Source organism: Leptosomus discolor, chromosome 3 (assembly GCF_034619465.1).
Source record: "Leptosomus discolor isolate bLepDis1 chromosome 3, bLepDis1.hap2, whole genome shotgun sequence".
NCBI classification, from domain to species: domain Eukaryota; kingdom Metazoa; phylum Chordata; class Aves; order Leptosomiformes; family Leptosomidae; genus Leptosomus; species Leptosomus discolor.
Window position 1 is genome coordinate 28,914,937 of NC_141393.1, and position 16,779 is coordinate 28,931,715.

The following is a 16,779-nucleotide window of genomic DNA, read 5'->3' on the forward strand; positions in this document are numbered from 1 at the left end:
CCAAAAATTCGTTGTGCAAATAAAATTTGTATTTATGTGTGACTCCATGGGTTCTTTGCTTACTGCTGCCTGTCTGGGCATTTGGAAAGTCCTGACTATGTGTATAGTATGATGACTATTTCTGGTTTAGGTACTTACGGGCTATTTGTTACATTCTGACGTTTGCAAATGTGGGATTGCTTTTTCCGTTTTATGTAATTAAGCCATCCATGATTGTAAGATGACTTATAACTCTTCCATATTTAGAATGTGACAAGACGAGGAAGCAGTCCTGGCAGCCTGGAAGTTCCTAAAGACCTTCCTGATATATTGAACAAACAGAACCAAATGCGTCCTATAGACGACCCAGGTGTGCCTTCTGAATGGACATCACCTGCCAGTGCAGGCAGCAGTGACCTCATCAGTTCAGATAGCCACTCTGACTCTTTCAGCGCCTTCCAGTATGATGGCCGCAAATTTGAAAGCAAGTATATTTTTCGAAAGTAGTAGCATTTGTCATTGATTGCTTGCGAATTTCCTTTTTTTTTTTTTTTTTTTTTTTTTTGTAAAGTTATATGCCAGCAGTTTTCTGTGAAGAGAGCTTATTTTGGTTTCCCACTGAAATCATTAGCAAGTTAATGGAGCAATGGAGTTCTTCAGAGTGGCTGTTGTGTTTATAGTATCCTAAACAAAACAGCACTGGAATACTACTGTGTAAAAAGCAGAACAGTGAACAGAAGTTAGAAAGCAATGTTGTCTTCTCCCTGGAACGTATCCGTCTGTTTTGCAGAAAATGTAAAAATGAAAGGTTACTTATTTTGGAAGTTATTTTAATTCTTTTGAAAACATTTAGGTAAAATTTAAAGAAGGGCTTCTGATATTTTTACAGCAATCTTTTTGTAGCTATAGATTAATTGAGATACTGAGTGTGATATCGTGGTAAAATTAGTATACTTTGTTAAAATTAGTATGCTTTGTGTAATAACATAACGCTTTTTATTAATTTCATTTACCCATTCCCACTCTTGTTCAACAGAAGGTGTCATTGTGGTTGCTAGGAATTATGACTTTGACAGAAATAATGTTTATACGGTAGAATTTATTGGAGAAATTACAATTTTTAGGTATGTAGATGTTATGCAGCTATGGCGTTTACACCTACATTTCAGCATGGTGTTTTTTCTTTAACGTTGAAAAAGCCATTTGTTAGGATATCATTTGCTATAATACTTTTTAGTTTCAAGTTAGCACTTTAACAACCAACTTGGATATTTCTTCCAGCTTGTAAAATTTGAAAGTAACTTTCTTAATATATTTTTCCATTATTTTTACTTTATTCTCATGTAGGTGCACTTACAGCAACTAAGCAGAATACAGGACATGCAATAGGAATGTCTTCTCCAGAAGTATAGTCACAGTTTTGTGACAGAAATGAGAATATTTTTAATAGTCGATTACTTTCTGCTATTGCATTTTATGTAAATTTTGCAGCGGTGTGGTGGTAGTATAGGAGATGCACGTACAAATTTTCCATGGAGGACTTTGGAGGTCCTCAGCTTTTGTTTTTTATATTAGTGGTATTTTTAGGTTATAAGTTAATACAGTGCTTTCCTCATGCAGATTTCAGCTTTGGCACTGAGGCAGGGACGCCAGCTTCCACTGACGTTGATGGAATTTCAGGACAGCAACAGAGTGCTGAGGAGCAAGAAGTGGCCAGTCTAACTACACTCCATATAGATTCGGAAACAAGTAGTCTCAATCAGCAACCATTGTCTGCTGAAGCTGCAACTATTACTGGTAAAGTAGTTAAATTTTTTTTTTTTTTTTAAAAAAAAGCATTTATTTCAGGAATTTTCTACCCATCCTGAAGAATGCAAGTTCCAGCTTCTGCAATGAATCTTTTTTCTATATGAGATGATTCTTGGATTTCAATTATTTTTTGATTGCTATTGAAAAGTAATGGGTGAAAATAATATAAGTGGGGAAACCTTTGTCAGACTTAGTTACCCATATGATCCTTGGCTTGGTGCTAAATGTGTTTTAGACCTTTCATGAGAAAATCTATATAATTACTAGGGAGAAAACTTACCACATAATGTATGCTAGATCTCTTACAAGTATCCTTCTGTTACTGATGGTCAAATAGCTAATTTTCAGGAAGATTTTTTTTCCTTGGAAGGATTTGACAGTGCTTTTTCAAACCAGTGTATCACAATGAAGTATCATGGGATTCTTTTATATGCATCCAATCTTAACCTCTCTATATATTATTTGTTGTGTAACTGGAAGCTTTTAATATGCAAAATGTTAATTATTGTGCCATGTGAGATCAGTCTCCATTTGTGTAACTTAATTCTTTTTCTTTTAGTACTTTCCATGTTGTTTTCATGTTAGGAGGCAGTGTTTCACAGCCTCAGCTGATGAGCTTGAGGCTCCACCAGTTTACTTTGCAACTGTTGAGAAAGAGAGAGAGAGGATAACAGTTAGGTTAGCAACCACCAAGTGATGCAGTTAGCCCAAATTGAATGGGCTCCTTTCTGAAAGAAAGAGTCTTCCTCTCTGAGGAGTATTTGGAAGAACTATCTCTTGCCAGATTTTGTAAATGAGAAGTAAAGATGTCCATGGTAATTTTCATACTTCTTGTTTCATAACTGTTACGCACTACCATTCCTGTTACAACCCTGGGAACAAGTACCTATTTATCTGTGGAAGCTTGTACCTACATACAGTGTCTTGTTCGCTGTAAGAAATCAAACTCTGCATTTTCAGAGATATTGAAAGACATCTTTACTTTCCCCGCCACAATTTTCACTTTCTAAAATTGCCTTTCTGCTAAAAGAAGCATGGTACTAGCTCTCTTGGACATTGTTGTTCAGCTTGTTTGACAATGTTCAGCTTGACTTTTTTCTGTTTGTTTTTCTCTTTGCTGTGTGTTTGTTGAAAGTCATCGCAGAAAATATGTTGCTTTTCTGCCTGTCTGTTTTTGTACATTAACAATTTCATTACTGTTTGGTATTTTTGTCCAAGTTTGTGCTATGATTGAATTGATAAGATTGCAATTAGTGACTGAGTTGTCCATTGAGCGATTCTGTAGCTGTCTCTTCTTGTTGTTCGGACCACTGTTTTAGAGAGGCAACTTTTGTGTGTCACATGCATTTAGCTGGGTTTTCATGAGGAAGCAAGACTTGTGCAATTACACTGTCTCTGTCTGACTGTTCCATGCCCCCAACAATGTTGGAGCCCATCATATAATTTCTGCTAACTTGACATAAATCCCAGAGACACATTATTTTCTTCAAAGTTTTATGAAAGATAGGCAGCTATCTAGTGGAAATTGCATATATGCATAGTCACATGACAGGAAGGCTGCAACATGAGTTCACTATATTAGATACCAGAAGATCCATGCAGAAACTCAACCTCAAAACACACTTGTAAGAAATGAGTTTTCAGTGGTTCTGCTGCTCAGAAAACTACTTGATTCTAAATAGTTTTGCCCTGAAGGTTTTTGGAAGGAAAATTTCTTCTTGACATAAAGGCATTATTTCATATTCATAGCAAGTGATTGAGTTTACTATTGATTGCTGTTTACTAGGCCGAGAACAATTTGAACCCATAATAATCTCAGTCAAATTTGGATCCACGTATGCTGGAGTATCTTTTAGTGCTTCTTAAAAGACTTCAGTAGTTCAGCAAATTTTCCGTAATTATTTTTGTCCATTCTCTTCCATCCTGATAAAGCTGAGTGCAAGGTCCTGCACCTGGGTTGGGGCAATCCCAAGCACAAATACAGGCTGGAAAAGGACTCAGGGTTATTGGTGAATGAAAAACTGAGTGTGATGCAGCACTGTGTGCTCACAGCCCAGAAAGCCAATCACATCCTGGGCTGCATCAAGAGAAGTGTGGCCAGCAGGTCGAGGGCAGTGATTCTCCCCCTCTGCGCTGCTCTGGTGAGACTCTGCCTGCAGTACCATGTCCAGCTCTGAGGCCCCCAGCATGAGAAAGACACGGAGCTGCTTGAGTGAGTCCAGAGGAGCGCCACAAAGATGATCAGGGGGCTGGAGCACCTCCCCTATGAGGACAGGCTGAGAGAGTTGGGGTTGTTCAGCCCGGAGAAGAAAAGGCTCCAGGGAGACCTTATAGTGGCCTTCCAGTGCTTAAAGGGGGCCTATAAGAAAGGTGGGGACGGACTCTTTGTCAGGGAGTGTAGTGATAGGATGAGGGTTAATGGTTTCAAACTGAAGGAGGGTAGATTTGGATTAGATATTAGGAAGAACTTCTTCACTGTGAGGGTGTTGAGGCACTGGAACAGGTTGCCCAGAGAAGGTGTGGATGCCCCCCCTTCCTGGAAGTGGTAGCGGGTTTGGAACTAGAGGATCTTTAAGGTCCCTTCCAACCCAAATCGTTCTATGCTTCTATGATATGAGAGTCTCTTTTTTCCTCCCTCCCTCCCCTGCCCACTCTTTCTCTCTACCTCATGCCTTCACCTTCCCTCTCTATCCCACTTTCCTTCTCTCTTCCCTATCGCTCTTTCTCGCTCTTTCTCTTGACCTACTTTCATCCATCCCCACTTAATAAGCAGAATGGAAGAGAAGTAAAAAATTCTTTGAACATTTTAAGTGTGTATTTTACGTTGCCTTTGTGAGCATGTGGAAAATCAGTATTGAGATGAGACTGTCATTACCTGTTGAGTGAAACAGTAGTCTGTGTATGAAGCAGTAGCGTCCATCACTCCTGCATAGGGGTGTTGATTTAAACTGATGGTAAAAGCTTCATTGCCTTTGCCATTTAAATCAGATAGAGAACTTTGCAGTTTAACAGTGTAATTAAGTTTGTTTACCACAATTTCTGTTCAGATAACACTGACATTTTCTGTCAAGTTCTTTAAGCGATTTGTTCTCTTTACAAGAAAGAACACTTTGCAGCCAGCAATTTGAGAAAAATTACTAGTTTAAAAGGCTCACTTTTCCATTGCTGTCCCTAAAGTTCAGTTTATCTCTAATACTGAACTTCACATCTTGTTGTAATATTTTTGGGTCCCAGTAACATTTATCTAAGAGTTAAAATTAATAGGTTTGAATTCTTCCATTTTAACGTGTGCATATGTGTAGGGAAGTATATGGTGAATATCTGTTCTCTGTTTTTTTGCCATCTGACTGTTCTGACCAAACTCAGCTTTTTATAATGATCTTTAGGCAAATTCAGGAAGTGAAACTAAGGCAGAAGAAAAATACAAGTACCTGCTTCCTCTCCACAGATCTCGTAGTAGAGGAGGCCAAATAGTTGCCTGGAGAGGATGCCATTCAGTGGTGATCGTGGGAAAATGCCTTTGCAGCACTGCCATTCAAACACTTGTATTTTCCTGTCCTAGAGGAAATAACATTCCTCTAACTTTACGGAACTTTCCCTCCATATGGATTTTCTCAGCGCAATTTGCAGATAAACATAAAAAATTGTCAGTTACTGGTTTGAGCTTTTATTTATAAATTAACTTGTGTGCATCCATAAACCTGGAAAAGCTGTTGTTCGAGGTAAATGCCTGCTTAAATGCTTTGATGGAGAGAAATTTAGGTGAGGGAACATGGAGAGAAATTTGGCTGGTTCAGAACACTGGGAGTGCTGCAGAACAAACACATTTCAAATTATTTGGACATAAAATAGAGCTCTGTTTATCCACTTACCTATCTGATTTTGATGTTAATCTCCGCTTTCCTGCATGTAATTAATTTTCTTTCAGAGCACCATTCACAGGGAGATCTGCTTACAGTTTTTATCTTTTCTTGCCCAGATTTGATATATAGAAGTAGTTCGGTTTTCTTTTAATGGTATGTTTAGACAACATTTCAGTAGCTCAAGAAAATAGAAAAGGCTTTTAAGGTAACTGTTAAAAATTGCATTTGCAGGCTCTGAAAGTGCTTCTCCAATCCAATCTGCTCTTGGATCCCGATCACAGACACCCTCTCCTGCCACTCTTCATGCAGATCATATTGAGCAGAAGGATCTGCAGCTGGATGAGAAGCTCCACCACTCTGTTTTACAGACGCCAGATGACCTAGGCAATATCTGGAATAGAAAATATAAACCTGTTCTTTCTTTCTTTCCAATGCCATATAGTGAAGTAGCTAGTATCACATGAGTTGTAGACAATCCTGTACAAACCTATTTTTAAAATATTTAATTACGGTGATTTAAAAGCAAACTATAACCTTTTGCATTTTATCTTGCATTTCATTGGAACTGTTAGCAGTGGATTAATAGTCCACGCATTTATAATTGTTCTTTTTGATGCTTAGATTCATGACAGCTTAACCTAGTGTGTGGCCCTGCCATGGACTGTTTTATTATTGATGTACAAATAAGATATAATTTTAAAGTAATGTTATAGTTTGTCCTTGAAAGTGTGATTCTTTTTCCTTTCATACTTAAACAAATTTATGATTACTTCAGCTATCTTAGATATTGAATTCTAGGATACATTCACTTTGTAAATACAAAATTCCCATTTCTCCCATCTTTGGTCTCATGAAAACGGAAGAGTGTCTGATGTATATTTGAGACCCTTTTTCTTGAAGTAGCCTGCCAATGGACAGAAATATCAGCATTTTGCTTTGTACTTTGAAATCTACTGCCTAGAAACCATTAGTGTCTCTACGACAGTGGTTCAGATCTTTAAAAGAAGAGGCTATTTGATCAGGCTGAATTCAGATTTAATTTTGGCTTTGTATGCCTGTGGGAGCTGTGAGATTTTCAGAAAACCTCAGCAAATTCAGGTGCTAAGGTGTTTTTGAAAATAGGTCTGAGAGGGCTGGAAAGGAGATTCTGGATGCCTACTGCTTTAAAACTGTGTCTCATTAGCTAGTTTGGTGTGACTGTCTAGCTAGGTAAGTGTGAGCTGAGTGGACTTCAGCCATCATAATCTATTGAAGCTTTCTTTGTATGGACAAACTAGATTAATAATCTTCCACCTAAAAAGGAACATTCATTTATATAACACTGATTTGTAGAGAGAGCTGCGTGAGAGACTGTAATGCTAGATTACTGAGTGTTGCCTCTCTACTCATACAAATCTACTGCTTAAAGAACAGTAGCCAGAGACAAGTTTACTCTCGCCTTTCTCTTCCATTTGCAGCAAAATACATTCTTAGTAGATTCTAAGGAAAATAGTCTTTCTGTTTTATTAGGAAAAATGTAAAGTTGAAATGTAATTTTTCTTGGAGCAGGCAAGTGGAGTTCTGGAGATTCATCGACTCCAAAGAATGTAAGACAGCACTTACAAAAGGAGTGGTCTTATTAGGTCCATCAGATCCTTATTAGGGCTCCAGCAGTGACCTTAAATGTTATTTATGGAAAGAATATAAGAAACAGGACAATTCTTCTTCTACAGAGTCTGATAACAGACATATAGTTAAACATATCCAGCATTGAGGTGGCTGAATGGGTAAGAAATACCTTACTCTGAAAGCCTGATCTTTTTTTCCTCTTGGTTTTACCAAAACTATGTATGTGATAGTTAGATCAGAATTTGTCTTTTTCTTGAGAGGTAGGTCTCACTATACTTTTTTCTTCCATTACAGAAACTAGTGAATTCCCCTCAGAATGTTGCAGTGTGATGGCTGGGGGAACGCTTACAGGATGGCATGCAGATGTTGCTACAGTGATGTGGAGGCGAATGCTAGGAATTTTGGGAGATGTCAACAGCATTATGGATCCAGAGATTCATGCCCAGGTTTTTGATTACCTGTGTGAACTGTGGCAAAATTTGGCCAAGGTAAAGGAACTCAACCTCTTCTCCAACCTGACCTGATAGGGCTGGGCTTTCCGAAAGAAAACACCATCACCTTCTATATTTCACTTAAATATCTGGTTTTGTTTTTAATAATTGCAGATAAGAGACAATCTTGGTATTTCAACAGATAACCTAACTTCACCATCTCCACCAGTTTTAATTCCACCGCTGAGAATTCTAACACCATGGCTGTTCAAGGTAAATTTGAGCACTAAGAAATAAAAGTTCCTGTAGGTGTAGAAGAGTGTTTAATGTAATTTTTTGATTTATGAATAATAAAAATTTGTCTAAAATTGTAGGCAACCATGTTGACTGATAAATACAAACAAGGAAAGCTACATGCTTATAAACTCATTTGTAAGACAATGAAGCGAAGACAAGATGTTTCTCCAAACAGAGATTTTTTAACTCATTTCTACAATATAATGCACTGTGGACTTCTTCATGTTGATCAGGTAAGTTTCATTACAAAATTCAGGTTGATATAAATAGTATACCCAGAAATAAAATTGTTTAATCAAAAATTTGGAATGTATTTTGAGCTGAGTAATTTAACTTTGACTTTGAAAATGATGATGTGACTGAGACTTCTTTTGAACTCTGATAAATGGCCCTAACGTTCTTGGTTGTAATCAGAAATGCTTTTTTTGTAGTCTATTCCAAGCAAATACGAGGGCAGAGAAGGTACTCTTTCATTTTATTTTATTTTTTTTTTTTTTACTGATTGTGTGTTACAGATTGAAGCATGCAAGAAAGTGAAGGAAGCAGATCTCTCTTAAGATCTACTGTTCTTCTTACTTGCTTACTGATGCAACAGTTTAGCGAGTGGGAAAGTAAATTGTACCACTGCATAGGAGTAGTTAATTTCTACAGCAAGTAAGGAACCAGCAAACAGATATATTGAGTATATCTATAATCAGTGGGAGTAGATCTTTTTCATAGGTTTTAATATGAACAAGTTTGAAAATACTGTATGGCTTAAATACTTTTTTAAAAAGTTTTTGCTTCAGTTTGCATCAGCAGTGTGAAAAAGTTGGTTTTGTGACCTTTTTCGAGGAGCAGTTAGAGGCATAGAGAGATCAAAGGTTCAGACAACCCTGTTTTCATTAACGGGACAAAATAGAACTTGTCCAAAATTATTCCACAGATGGCTATGGATAGGACAGATCTTCAGTTTTTGTCCTCTAACAACTAGTTTACACTGCATTTCTTGCTGGATTGCAAATCTTCTTGTAACATACTGCAATTTAGTTGAATATCACTATCTTGGAGAATTATTCGAAGGAGGAAAAGTTAATTTTTTGCCTATTTGTGAACTTGGGATGTTTTTTAATAGTTAAAACATATTATACTTTTTCCAGTACTTCTGAAGAAATTGCATCGTGTACATTGATTTTAAAAACCGCATCACTAAGTCAACAAGAATGTAGTATGCTGTGTTGAATGACTATGTACCAGAAATGTTATAAAACACTTCATTATAATTCTTTCTTTATATTTTGGTTCCATATGGGTATGTGTAAGAGGCTAATATCTTTTTTTAAAGTTATAGTCAGGTGATACTTATTGGAGAGGATTTAAGCGTATTGTTAAGAAGGTATAATAGCTGGTTATCTCACTGTATCTCTTCTGTACATACTTAAATGAATTGTTAATCATTTATAGAACTCTTAATGTAAATAAATATAAGATGTGATCTAGTACCAACCTCGTACAATAGTTTCCAAGGGTAAGTTGATCTATAAAGTATACCAGTTTACTTATATTAATATGAGTATACTTAAGGAATTTATCTGTTTATGCTGCTCTTCACTCAGTAATGAGTGTCCTAATTGCCGCAATGGATTTGCTTTCTTGCTTTTTTATTTTTTACCTTTCTACCTACCTTCTGCAAGGTAAATACTTGCCTTGTTTTCATTCATTGTTCATTTTTTTGATACTCTTCCTTTTTTCCCTTTTTCTTCCTGCAAGGATATTGTCAATACAATCATCAAGCACTGCTCTCCTCAGTTCTTTTCACTTGGTTTGCCTGGTGCCACTATGCTTATTATGGATTTCATTGTAGCAGCAGGGAGAGTGGCTGCTTCTTCTTTCCTCAATGTAAGTATTCATCAGTTCATTCTCATTTATGTGCGAGTGTAAAGGGTTTGAGAGAAAACTGAGTAGTATTTTTCCTTTACTAGGGTGTTAACTCGACCCCAGAATTCGATGCAGTGGTTAGGAAATACAGATACTGTTGGTTGTTTAATCGAGAACACTACACATGCAAGTCCTCTCCAGAAAATGTGTGAAGAATGCAAAAATTACTGTTGAAGCAGAGAATCTTCTTTTACTTCAGAGTTCTCTGAATTGTGACTGCCATTCATCTGTGCTTTAAGATGTTTTAAAATAAATGTCCATTTTGACTGTACCTTCATTTAAAAAATATACTTATTCCTCCATATCTCTGCTATGCAATGGCTTTGACGATGGGGCTTGAGAACTCAAATCTGCTAATGTTTGCACGATTCGGATGTATTTCTGACACTGTTGCCCAGGCAACTTCAACCTTATACAGTAATACTGATATGATTGCCTATGTGCTGTTGGCCTTGCATGACTGTAGTCTCCCAAAGCTCCCCAGTACTCCCCTGTAATTGTCTGTGAGTTTTGACTGTTTCTCACATCAGTCCCCTTTTAACCAACTATGAAATCCAGCCTCCTTCAAGGTGCTATCTGAAGCTTCTGTCAGCTTCTTACACTGTTACTTGTCATGTTCAGTAGCTTTCCATATCCTGTTCAATTAGCTGAACCCAAGACCCGAGCCTAGTTAGCAGCTCAGTCATTTGTCTGGAGTCCTAATAATTCTTCTGCTTCCTTTTCACCGTCTTGGAAAATGGGAGCATGGGGTGTGCCTGAGTAGCAATCCGTGGGGCTGTGGTCTCAGTTTGCTCAGCTCTACAGAATTTGCAGAAGGAGAAAGGAAATAGCTGTGTAGACTTTCAGCCTTTGTTCTCTTTTTGAGGCAGCTAGAAATGTCAGCTTCCTGATTGCAGTAAGAGTCTCCCCACCTTTTTTTCTTTTAGGCCCCAAGAGTTGAAGCACAAGTTCTTTTAGGATCTCTAGTCTGTTTTCCCAATTTATATCATGAACTACCAGCTCTTCACCCAAACATTCCTGACATTGCTGTGTCTCAGTTTACGGATGTTAAGGTAGGAATTTTAAGAATATTTGAATGGTATTCAGCTACCAAGTGTACGTTTCATATGATGTTTTTCCACTAAACACTAACAAAAATGTGAAGATTCTAAAATTTTTCAGAAATATTTTCAAACAGATTGTAAGGCTCAAGATCCATAAAATCTTGTCAAACTTTATACTACTAAACATACTTTCTAATTGCTATTAAATTAATAATAAAGTGTTTTCATATGTTTGTAAAAGGAAATGATGTGTTATTTCGCCTTTTCAAGCCTACTCTCATTGGGCCTGTTTACAGGTCTCATGGCTTTAATCAGCTGAGGCACGAAGATCGAGAGGTTCAAGACAAATTATTTAATTTATTGAGAATTCACAACTGGTGAAATCTGCCTGTGTTCCTAGGAGCTTTAGAAAACCTCTGTACCTCAGTATGTTCTTTTTGACAATAAGCAAAGATTAATGGAGACCTTGCTCTCTCTATCATAATACAGGGTTGAGTAGCGTGCCAGCATACCGAAACTGGGCACAGCTCAGTTTGCATGTTTAATTGCTGTATGTGTGTCAGGTATGATTACTGTGTCTAAGAAAGCCTCCCCATAAGTTTCCAAGCTGTTTCAATGTAGAGGGAGATGATGACTTCGAAGCTGCTTTATACCTTGCTCCCTTTTGGGCACTGATTTTTGATGTCTTCTTTCTTATTTCTATTGTATAATGTCTGTTTATTTGAGCTTCATTGAGACCAACCTACAGCTTTAGGGGCATTTCATTGCAGTTGAGTCAAAATTCTTCTTGACATCATTCTTAAGGCACTGTCGTGACTTGTTCTGTGACTACTTCTGAAGACTTTTATTTAAATCAATATAATTTTTGAAAAAATGTTTGTTTAAACCTCAAAGTAATACATTATTTCTGTAATGCCCTTCAGCACTATTCACAGATGCTAGCTTTAGGGAGTCTTTTTTTCTTTTTTTTTCCACTCGATATTTTATGGTAATGTATTGGCAAGAATTGGAGAAATGGTTAATCAGCAGAAATGAGGACAGTAACCTGTGGGATATTCTTGGGGTAGCACAATAATGAGCATCTGGGGAAAACTTGAAGCTTGGAGTAGTGGTAAGCAAACAGTTCATCTGACCACAAACCTAGAAACTCAGTGAGGTGCCTGTGTGTGCTATAATAAAATTCTGATTTTCTGATGCTTTGTTGAATGGAGTTACTGGTAAATCAGTATATTTTCCTCTTTGTTTTAGGAACTCATAATTAAAACTGTGTTAAGTGCAGCAAGAGAGGAGCCATCTGGTCCTGCACGGTAAGTCATACAAAAAAAAAGCTTCTAAGTTAATAGACTCTTTTCTTTATTATACTGTTTTGAGTTGGATATATTAGAGAGCTTATAGTAAAAGTTGATATGTATTTTATTGGTTTTCTTCACTGCTATCAAAACTTTGGTCCACCATGCAAATTCGATACAGTTTTTAAAAAGAGATATTAAAAGAACAGACATCTTCTGTTGGACCAAATGCTGGTCTAGCCCAGTATCTTTTCTCTAGTAGTAGCTAGGGTAAGAGTATAAGCTGTTTGCTTTCCCAGTCTACCCTGCTGTTCAACTCGGGGATTTTCTGTACTAGAGAGGCATCTTTTACTTTAAGGACAAGATTATTTATGAGGGAGAGATGGTTATTTTTTATTAGACCACATGATTTAACTTGGAAAAAAACCCAGAAATAATCCAAAGTACACGAGCCATTCTTTACAGTATGGAAAAGAAGCAGAAAATTCTGAGCTCAGCATTAAACTGGGAATGATTGCTCTGAAGCTTAAACCTAAGCATCTTCATCAAATAGAGAACTTCAGAGAGAATAGTTACCAGTTTTCTTTTCTGTTTCTTAATTTGCTTAGGATTTTGTTCCTCCTTACCCGTCTCCAGAGGCTTGCATTTGTAGAGTCCTGCATATGTGAATGGAACGGGAATCTGTAACGCCTACCAAGGAAAATTACACTTCTGTGCCTTATATATTTGAGTGTTTACGTATGCTCAACTAATATATTGTCACTTAACAAATGCAAAATACTAGAACTACTATGCCTGGAAAATGTTACTGAAAAGATCAGCTCATTGAACCTTAAAACATTTTGCTGGAAAACCAAGAGCAGATTTCATCAGCCCACCTACCCGTTCTTCACTTGAGCTGGTAATATCTCTCAAGACAGAAAGGAAGGAATGTTCTGAGATCATTTTAATTTCATTTTTCATGTTATTTTACAAAACTGAATTCTAAAAAGCATAGGACTCTCAATTTTGCTTTTGAAAAAGGTGGTTTAAATCCAGTTAATTTAGAATATTTTTTCTGATCCTGTGGCTCTGAAGCACACAGTATTAGCATCTTCAATTCTGGCAGTATGGCTGGGAAGAGGTCGGGAACATCCTGCATATCCCTATATCTCTGGCTGTGAGAGTGTCTATATAGGAGCAGAGGCACACATGCATGCCTAGCCTTTCAGAAAGCTGAGTTATGCTGCCCCCAGAATGCAAAGTTGGACCACTGTGTGTAATAACATTAAATGGTGATTAAAAAGGAATAGATTCCCAATGTCTCTTCAGGTTACCTGTGCCCCTCTCCTTCTTCTGGGAGACGGAAGGGTATGTCTTCATTGTGGAGATAATGATGTTCCCACAGCTCCTGAATTGTGACTGCCTTACTCCTCGGTGGCAGTTTATCCACTGCCTTTTTTGGTAATAACTTCTCTGATACCATCTGCTTCACAGCAGTACAGAGTTCACCTGTGTTACTATCAGAGGTCATATTTAGGATCTACATTATAATTTTGCCACATCAGCTCAGCCCTAGTGGAGGCTTTTGCCTTTGCAATTTCCTAGGAGAGAACAGATTTCTTGGAGCTTAGGTACCTAACTTTATATACGTCTAGCAAGTCTGAGTGCTGTTATTGTTACCCAAGCTATAAATTGCTATTCCTTATCTCTTCCACAGAGGCTTCATGCTTTGTGATTCATTACGTACTTGACCTAGCTGAGCCTCAGGGAAGTCAGTTGTCTGAAATATGTTCTACTCTCAGATCTCCGTCTATAAAGATTAATAACTGTATTAATCAAATACCTCTCCTGCTGCTAACAGTCTGAAAAAGAAGTGATACATTGATGATCTCAGTGTTCATCTCTTCTGCTTTTGCTGTTAAGGCTGTGATTCTTTAATAACAACATTGTAGCCACAGAACTACACAGTTTTTCAGAGATTACTCTGAACAGTGATAACAAAACTGGTGTTCTTAGTAGAAACCTCAAAGACTCCTGGGTATTTTGCACTCGGTATGTCGTCAGATGTGGAATGGTTCTCAGTAGCATGAAGAAAACTTGAAACAGTAAAACAGACTGTATATGCTAAAGGTTTATTTTCTGAGTCACCTTACACAAACTGGCTACATTTATTGTTAAATCCATGCTAGGTTCTTATTTACTTTTGCTCAAAAAGGATTGAAACTCATACTGTGGAAGTAGCGGAAGTGTAGATTGCTCACCCTCCTCCGAGGCTGGAGTGTGTTTAAAACATTCCTAGCAGTAGCTTGCCTCAATGGTCCTGAAAATTTTCTCAAATAAGAAAGCTACAAAAATCTTAGGCTGTTGCCATACGTGTCTAACTTTTACAGTCAGGTTGGTTTTATGACCAGTATGTAGCAGAAATCTTTTCTACTGGAAATTAAACTCTTCAGTGACTTACTGCACGTCAGAAGATTTCTTATTTCCTTCCTTAATTATGATCTCAACTCAATACGCCCTTCAACTTTGCCTCCATGTGCAATATTTCCCAAAGCTGTTTGTTAGTTTTGTCACTTTTTTCCTAGACTCCCTCAAGCTTGTCTTTATTCTTAAATTGTGTTAAGCAAATTGTAGTGGAGGCAGTCTTGCAATTGAGATTTCAGTGCCAATGTACAAAACAGGGTGGTTTGACATCTTCTTTACACCATCACGTAGAATTAATTCCAAGATGTATTTTTGCTACCTGTTACCAGTTTCATAATTCTGTGTAACATTAAAATCTGTTTTTCTACAGCACAGGCTTCATAGCCACTTCTGTTTGTTTCTATTCTAGCATATGATTTTTCCTTCTCAGATGTAATGCTTTGCAGTTCCCATAAGCAGCTTCCATCTTGTCGGTTTTGAATTGCTCTCCAATTTTATCCAGAGGATTTTGTATTCTGAAGTTGTTTCCAAAATATTTGCAGCTTGTGTTCTTGAAGATAGTTACTAATGATTCAGATTGCTTAAGCTAGTTTCTTAACAGTTCTGAATGAATTCCATTTATCTCTGCTGATTTGAACACACCTATCTAAATACTCTTTACACTTCTTTTCTGTTTCCTGGTTTTAAATGAAGAAACAACAACAAAAATTGGAGTATTTTATCACAATGTGTATACTGTCTGTAGCATTCATTTGCCTCTCCTCTATTCATCCCTCTTTATTGTCAATCTAAAAATTTGTAAATATCTATGAACGAATAACATTCCCCTCTCTTGTCTGTGTCCCAGAAGCTCTAAACAAATATGTGCAAACTCTCATGCTGGGGAGGAGGAACCTACTACCGCAATTTTTACTTCATCTTAAGAAAGTACATATGAATTTCCCATAGATTGATTTCAGATAGTATTTTTAATCCAAAAAGTCCACAGAGATGCAGTTCTTGATGTCTTTCGGATTTTTCAGTTGCTCAGAAGGGTGCTTCCTTTGTGCTTTCCTATGCCTTCACCAGGGTACTTGGGATTTCTTGCTCATTTTTAAATAAGTTACAGATTATAAAGGATTTTGTGTAGTTCTTTTTGAAATACTAAAATCATATTTGTTAGACATATCATGAATCATAAGAATTGCACATTCTTGTAGCGTGTTTCTCAACAACTTGTCCTCCAACATTGTTTTACAGATGTGTTGCTCTTTGCAGCCTTGGTATTTGGATCTGTGAGGAGTTAGTTCATGAATCACACCATCCTCAGATCAAGGAAGCATTGAATGTCATTTGTGTTTCTTTAAAGGTGAGAAACTAACACTTTTACAATGTATATTGCCTTTACGTGTAAAGATACTTTGCCTTTTCAAAGTCATGATCACGTTTTAGCATCCTTACTTCACAGTCTCATTTTCAATCCTTACCAAAGACTGAATTCGGTTTAATTGGTGGATCTCTGAACTCTGTCAAAAGAGATCTTTACCCTTCTTTAAATTGGGAGGAAATGGTGTTCTGGGAGATAAGATAGTGGATCCCTATCTTATTGTATCATTAGCCACTTCGTTCTAACCTTTAATCTTTGGAGCATGATGGTTTGTCCATCACCCCATCTTTAATAATCCTTTCAATTTGAGTTTCAGCAAAACCACTACTGGCTTCATCCGACTTTGTCCAGCTATACTCCTTCCCACACCCTGGACTCAAGCTTTCAGCAGGGTTTTCTGCATCTATTTGTAACTACATCTAGGAGCCTGTGGTGGATTAACCTTAAGGAAGGGCCAAAATCCCACGCAGCTGCTCACTCACTCCCTGCTCCTGAACAGGACAGGGAGACAAAACAGGATGAAAAATCTTGTGGGTCAAGATGAAGACAGGGAGATTGCTTACCAACTACGATCATGGGCAAAATAAATTTGACTTGGGGAAATTAATTTAATGTATTTCTAGTTGAAATAGTTCGGACAATGAAAAACAAAGACAAAATTTTAAGCACCACGTTTCCATGCCTTCCCCTTTTCCCAGGCTCCTTTACTCCATCATTTCTAACTCCTCTGCCTCCCTATGCCCCATCCCAAGTAGTACAGAGGGGATGGGG

General features: G+C 37.4%; 1 protein-coding gene across 7 annotated transcripts in view; it reads left to right on the plus strand.

Annotated features, from left to right (window-relative positions):
• Positions 1–16,779, plus strand: part of RALGAPA1 (Ral GTPase activating protein catalytic subunit alpha 1) — a 133,266-nt gene that overhangs the window by 51,792 nt on the left and 64,695 nt on the right. For all 7 annotated transcript variants that reach the window (XM_086463241.1, XM_086463240.1, XM_086463238.1 and 4 more), the window contains 10 exons: positions 247–463; positions 1,600–1,776; positions 5,883–6,035; positions 7,554–7,747; positions 7,865–7,963; positions 8,065–8,220; positions 9,737–9,865; positions 10,831–10,956; positions 12,196–12,254; positions 15,882–15,990. In XM_086463241.1, the coding sequence (XP_086319367.1) occupies positions 247–463; positions 1,600–1,776; positions 5,883–6,035; positions 7,554–7,747; positions 7,865–7,963; positions 8,065–8,220; positions 9,737–9,865; positions 10,831–10,956; positions 12,196–12,254; positions 15,882–15,990 (1,419 nt within the window). The remainder of the gene's footprint in view (positions 1–246; positions 464–1,599; positions 1,777–5,882; positions 6,036–7,553; positions 7,748–7,864; positions 7,964–8,064; positions 8,221–9,736; positions 9,866–10,830; positions 10,957–12,195; positions 12,255–15,881; positions 15,991–16,779) is intronic.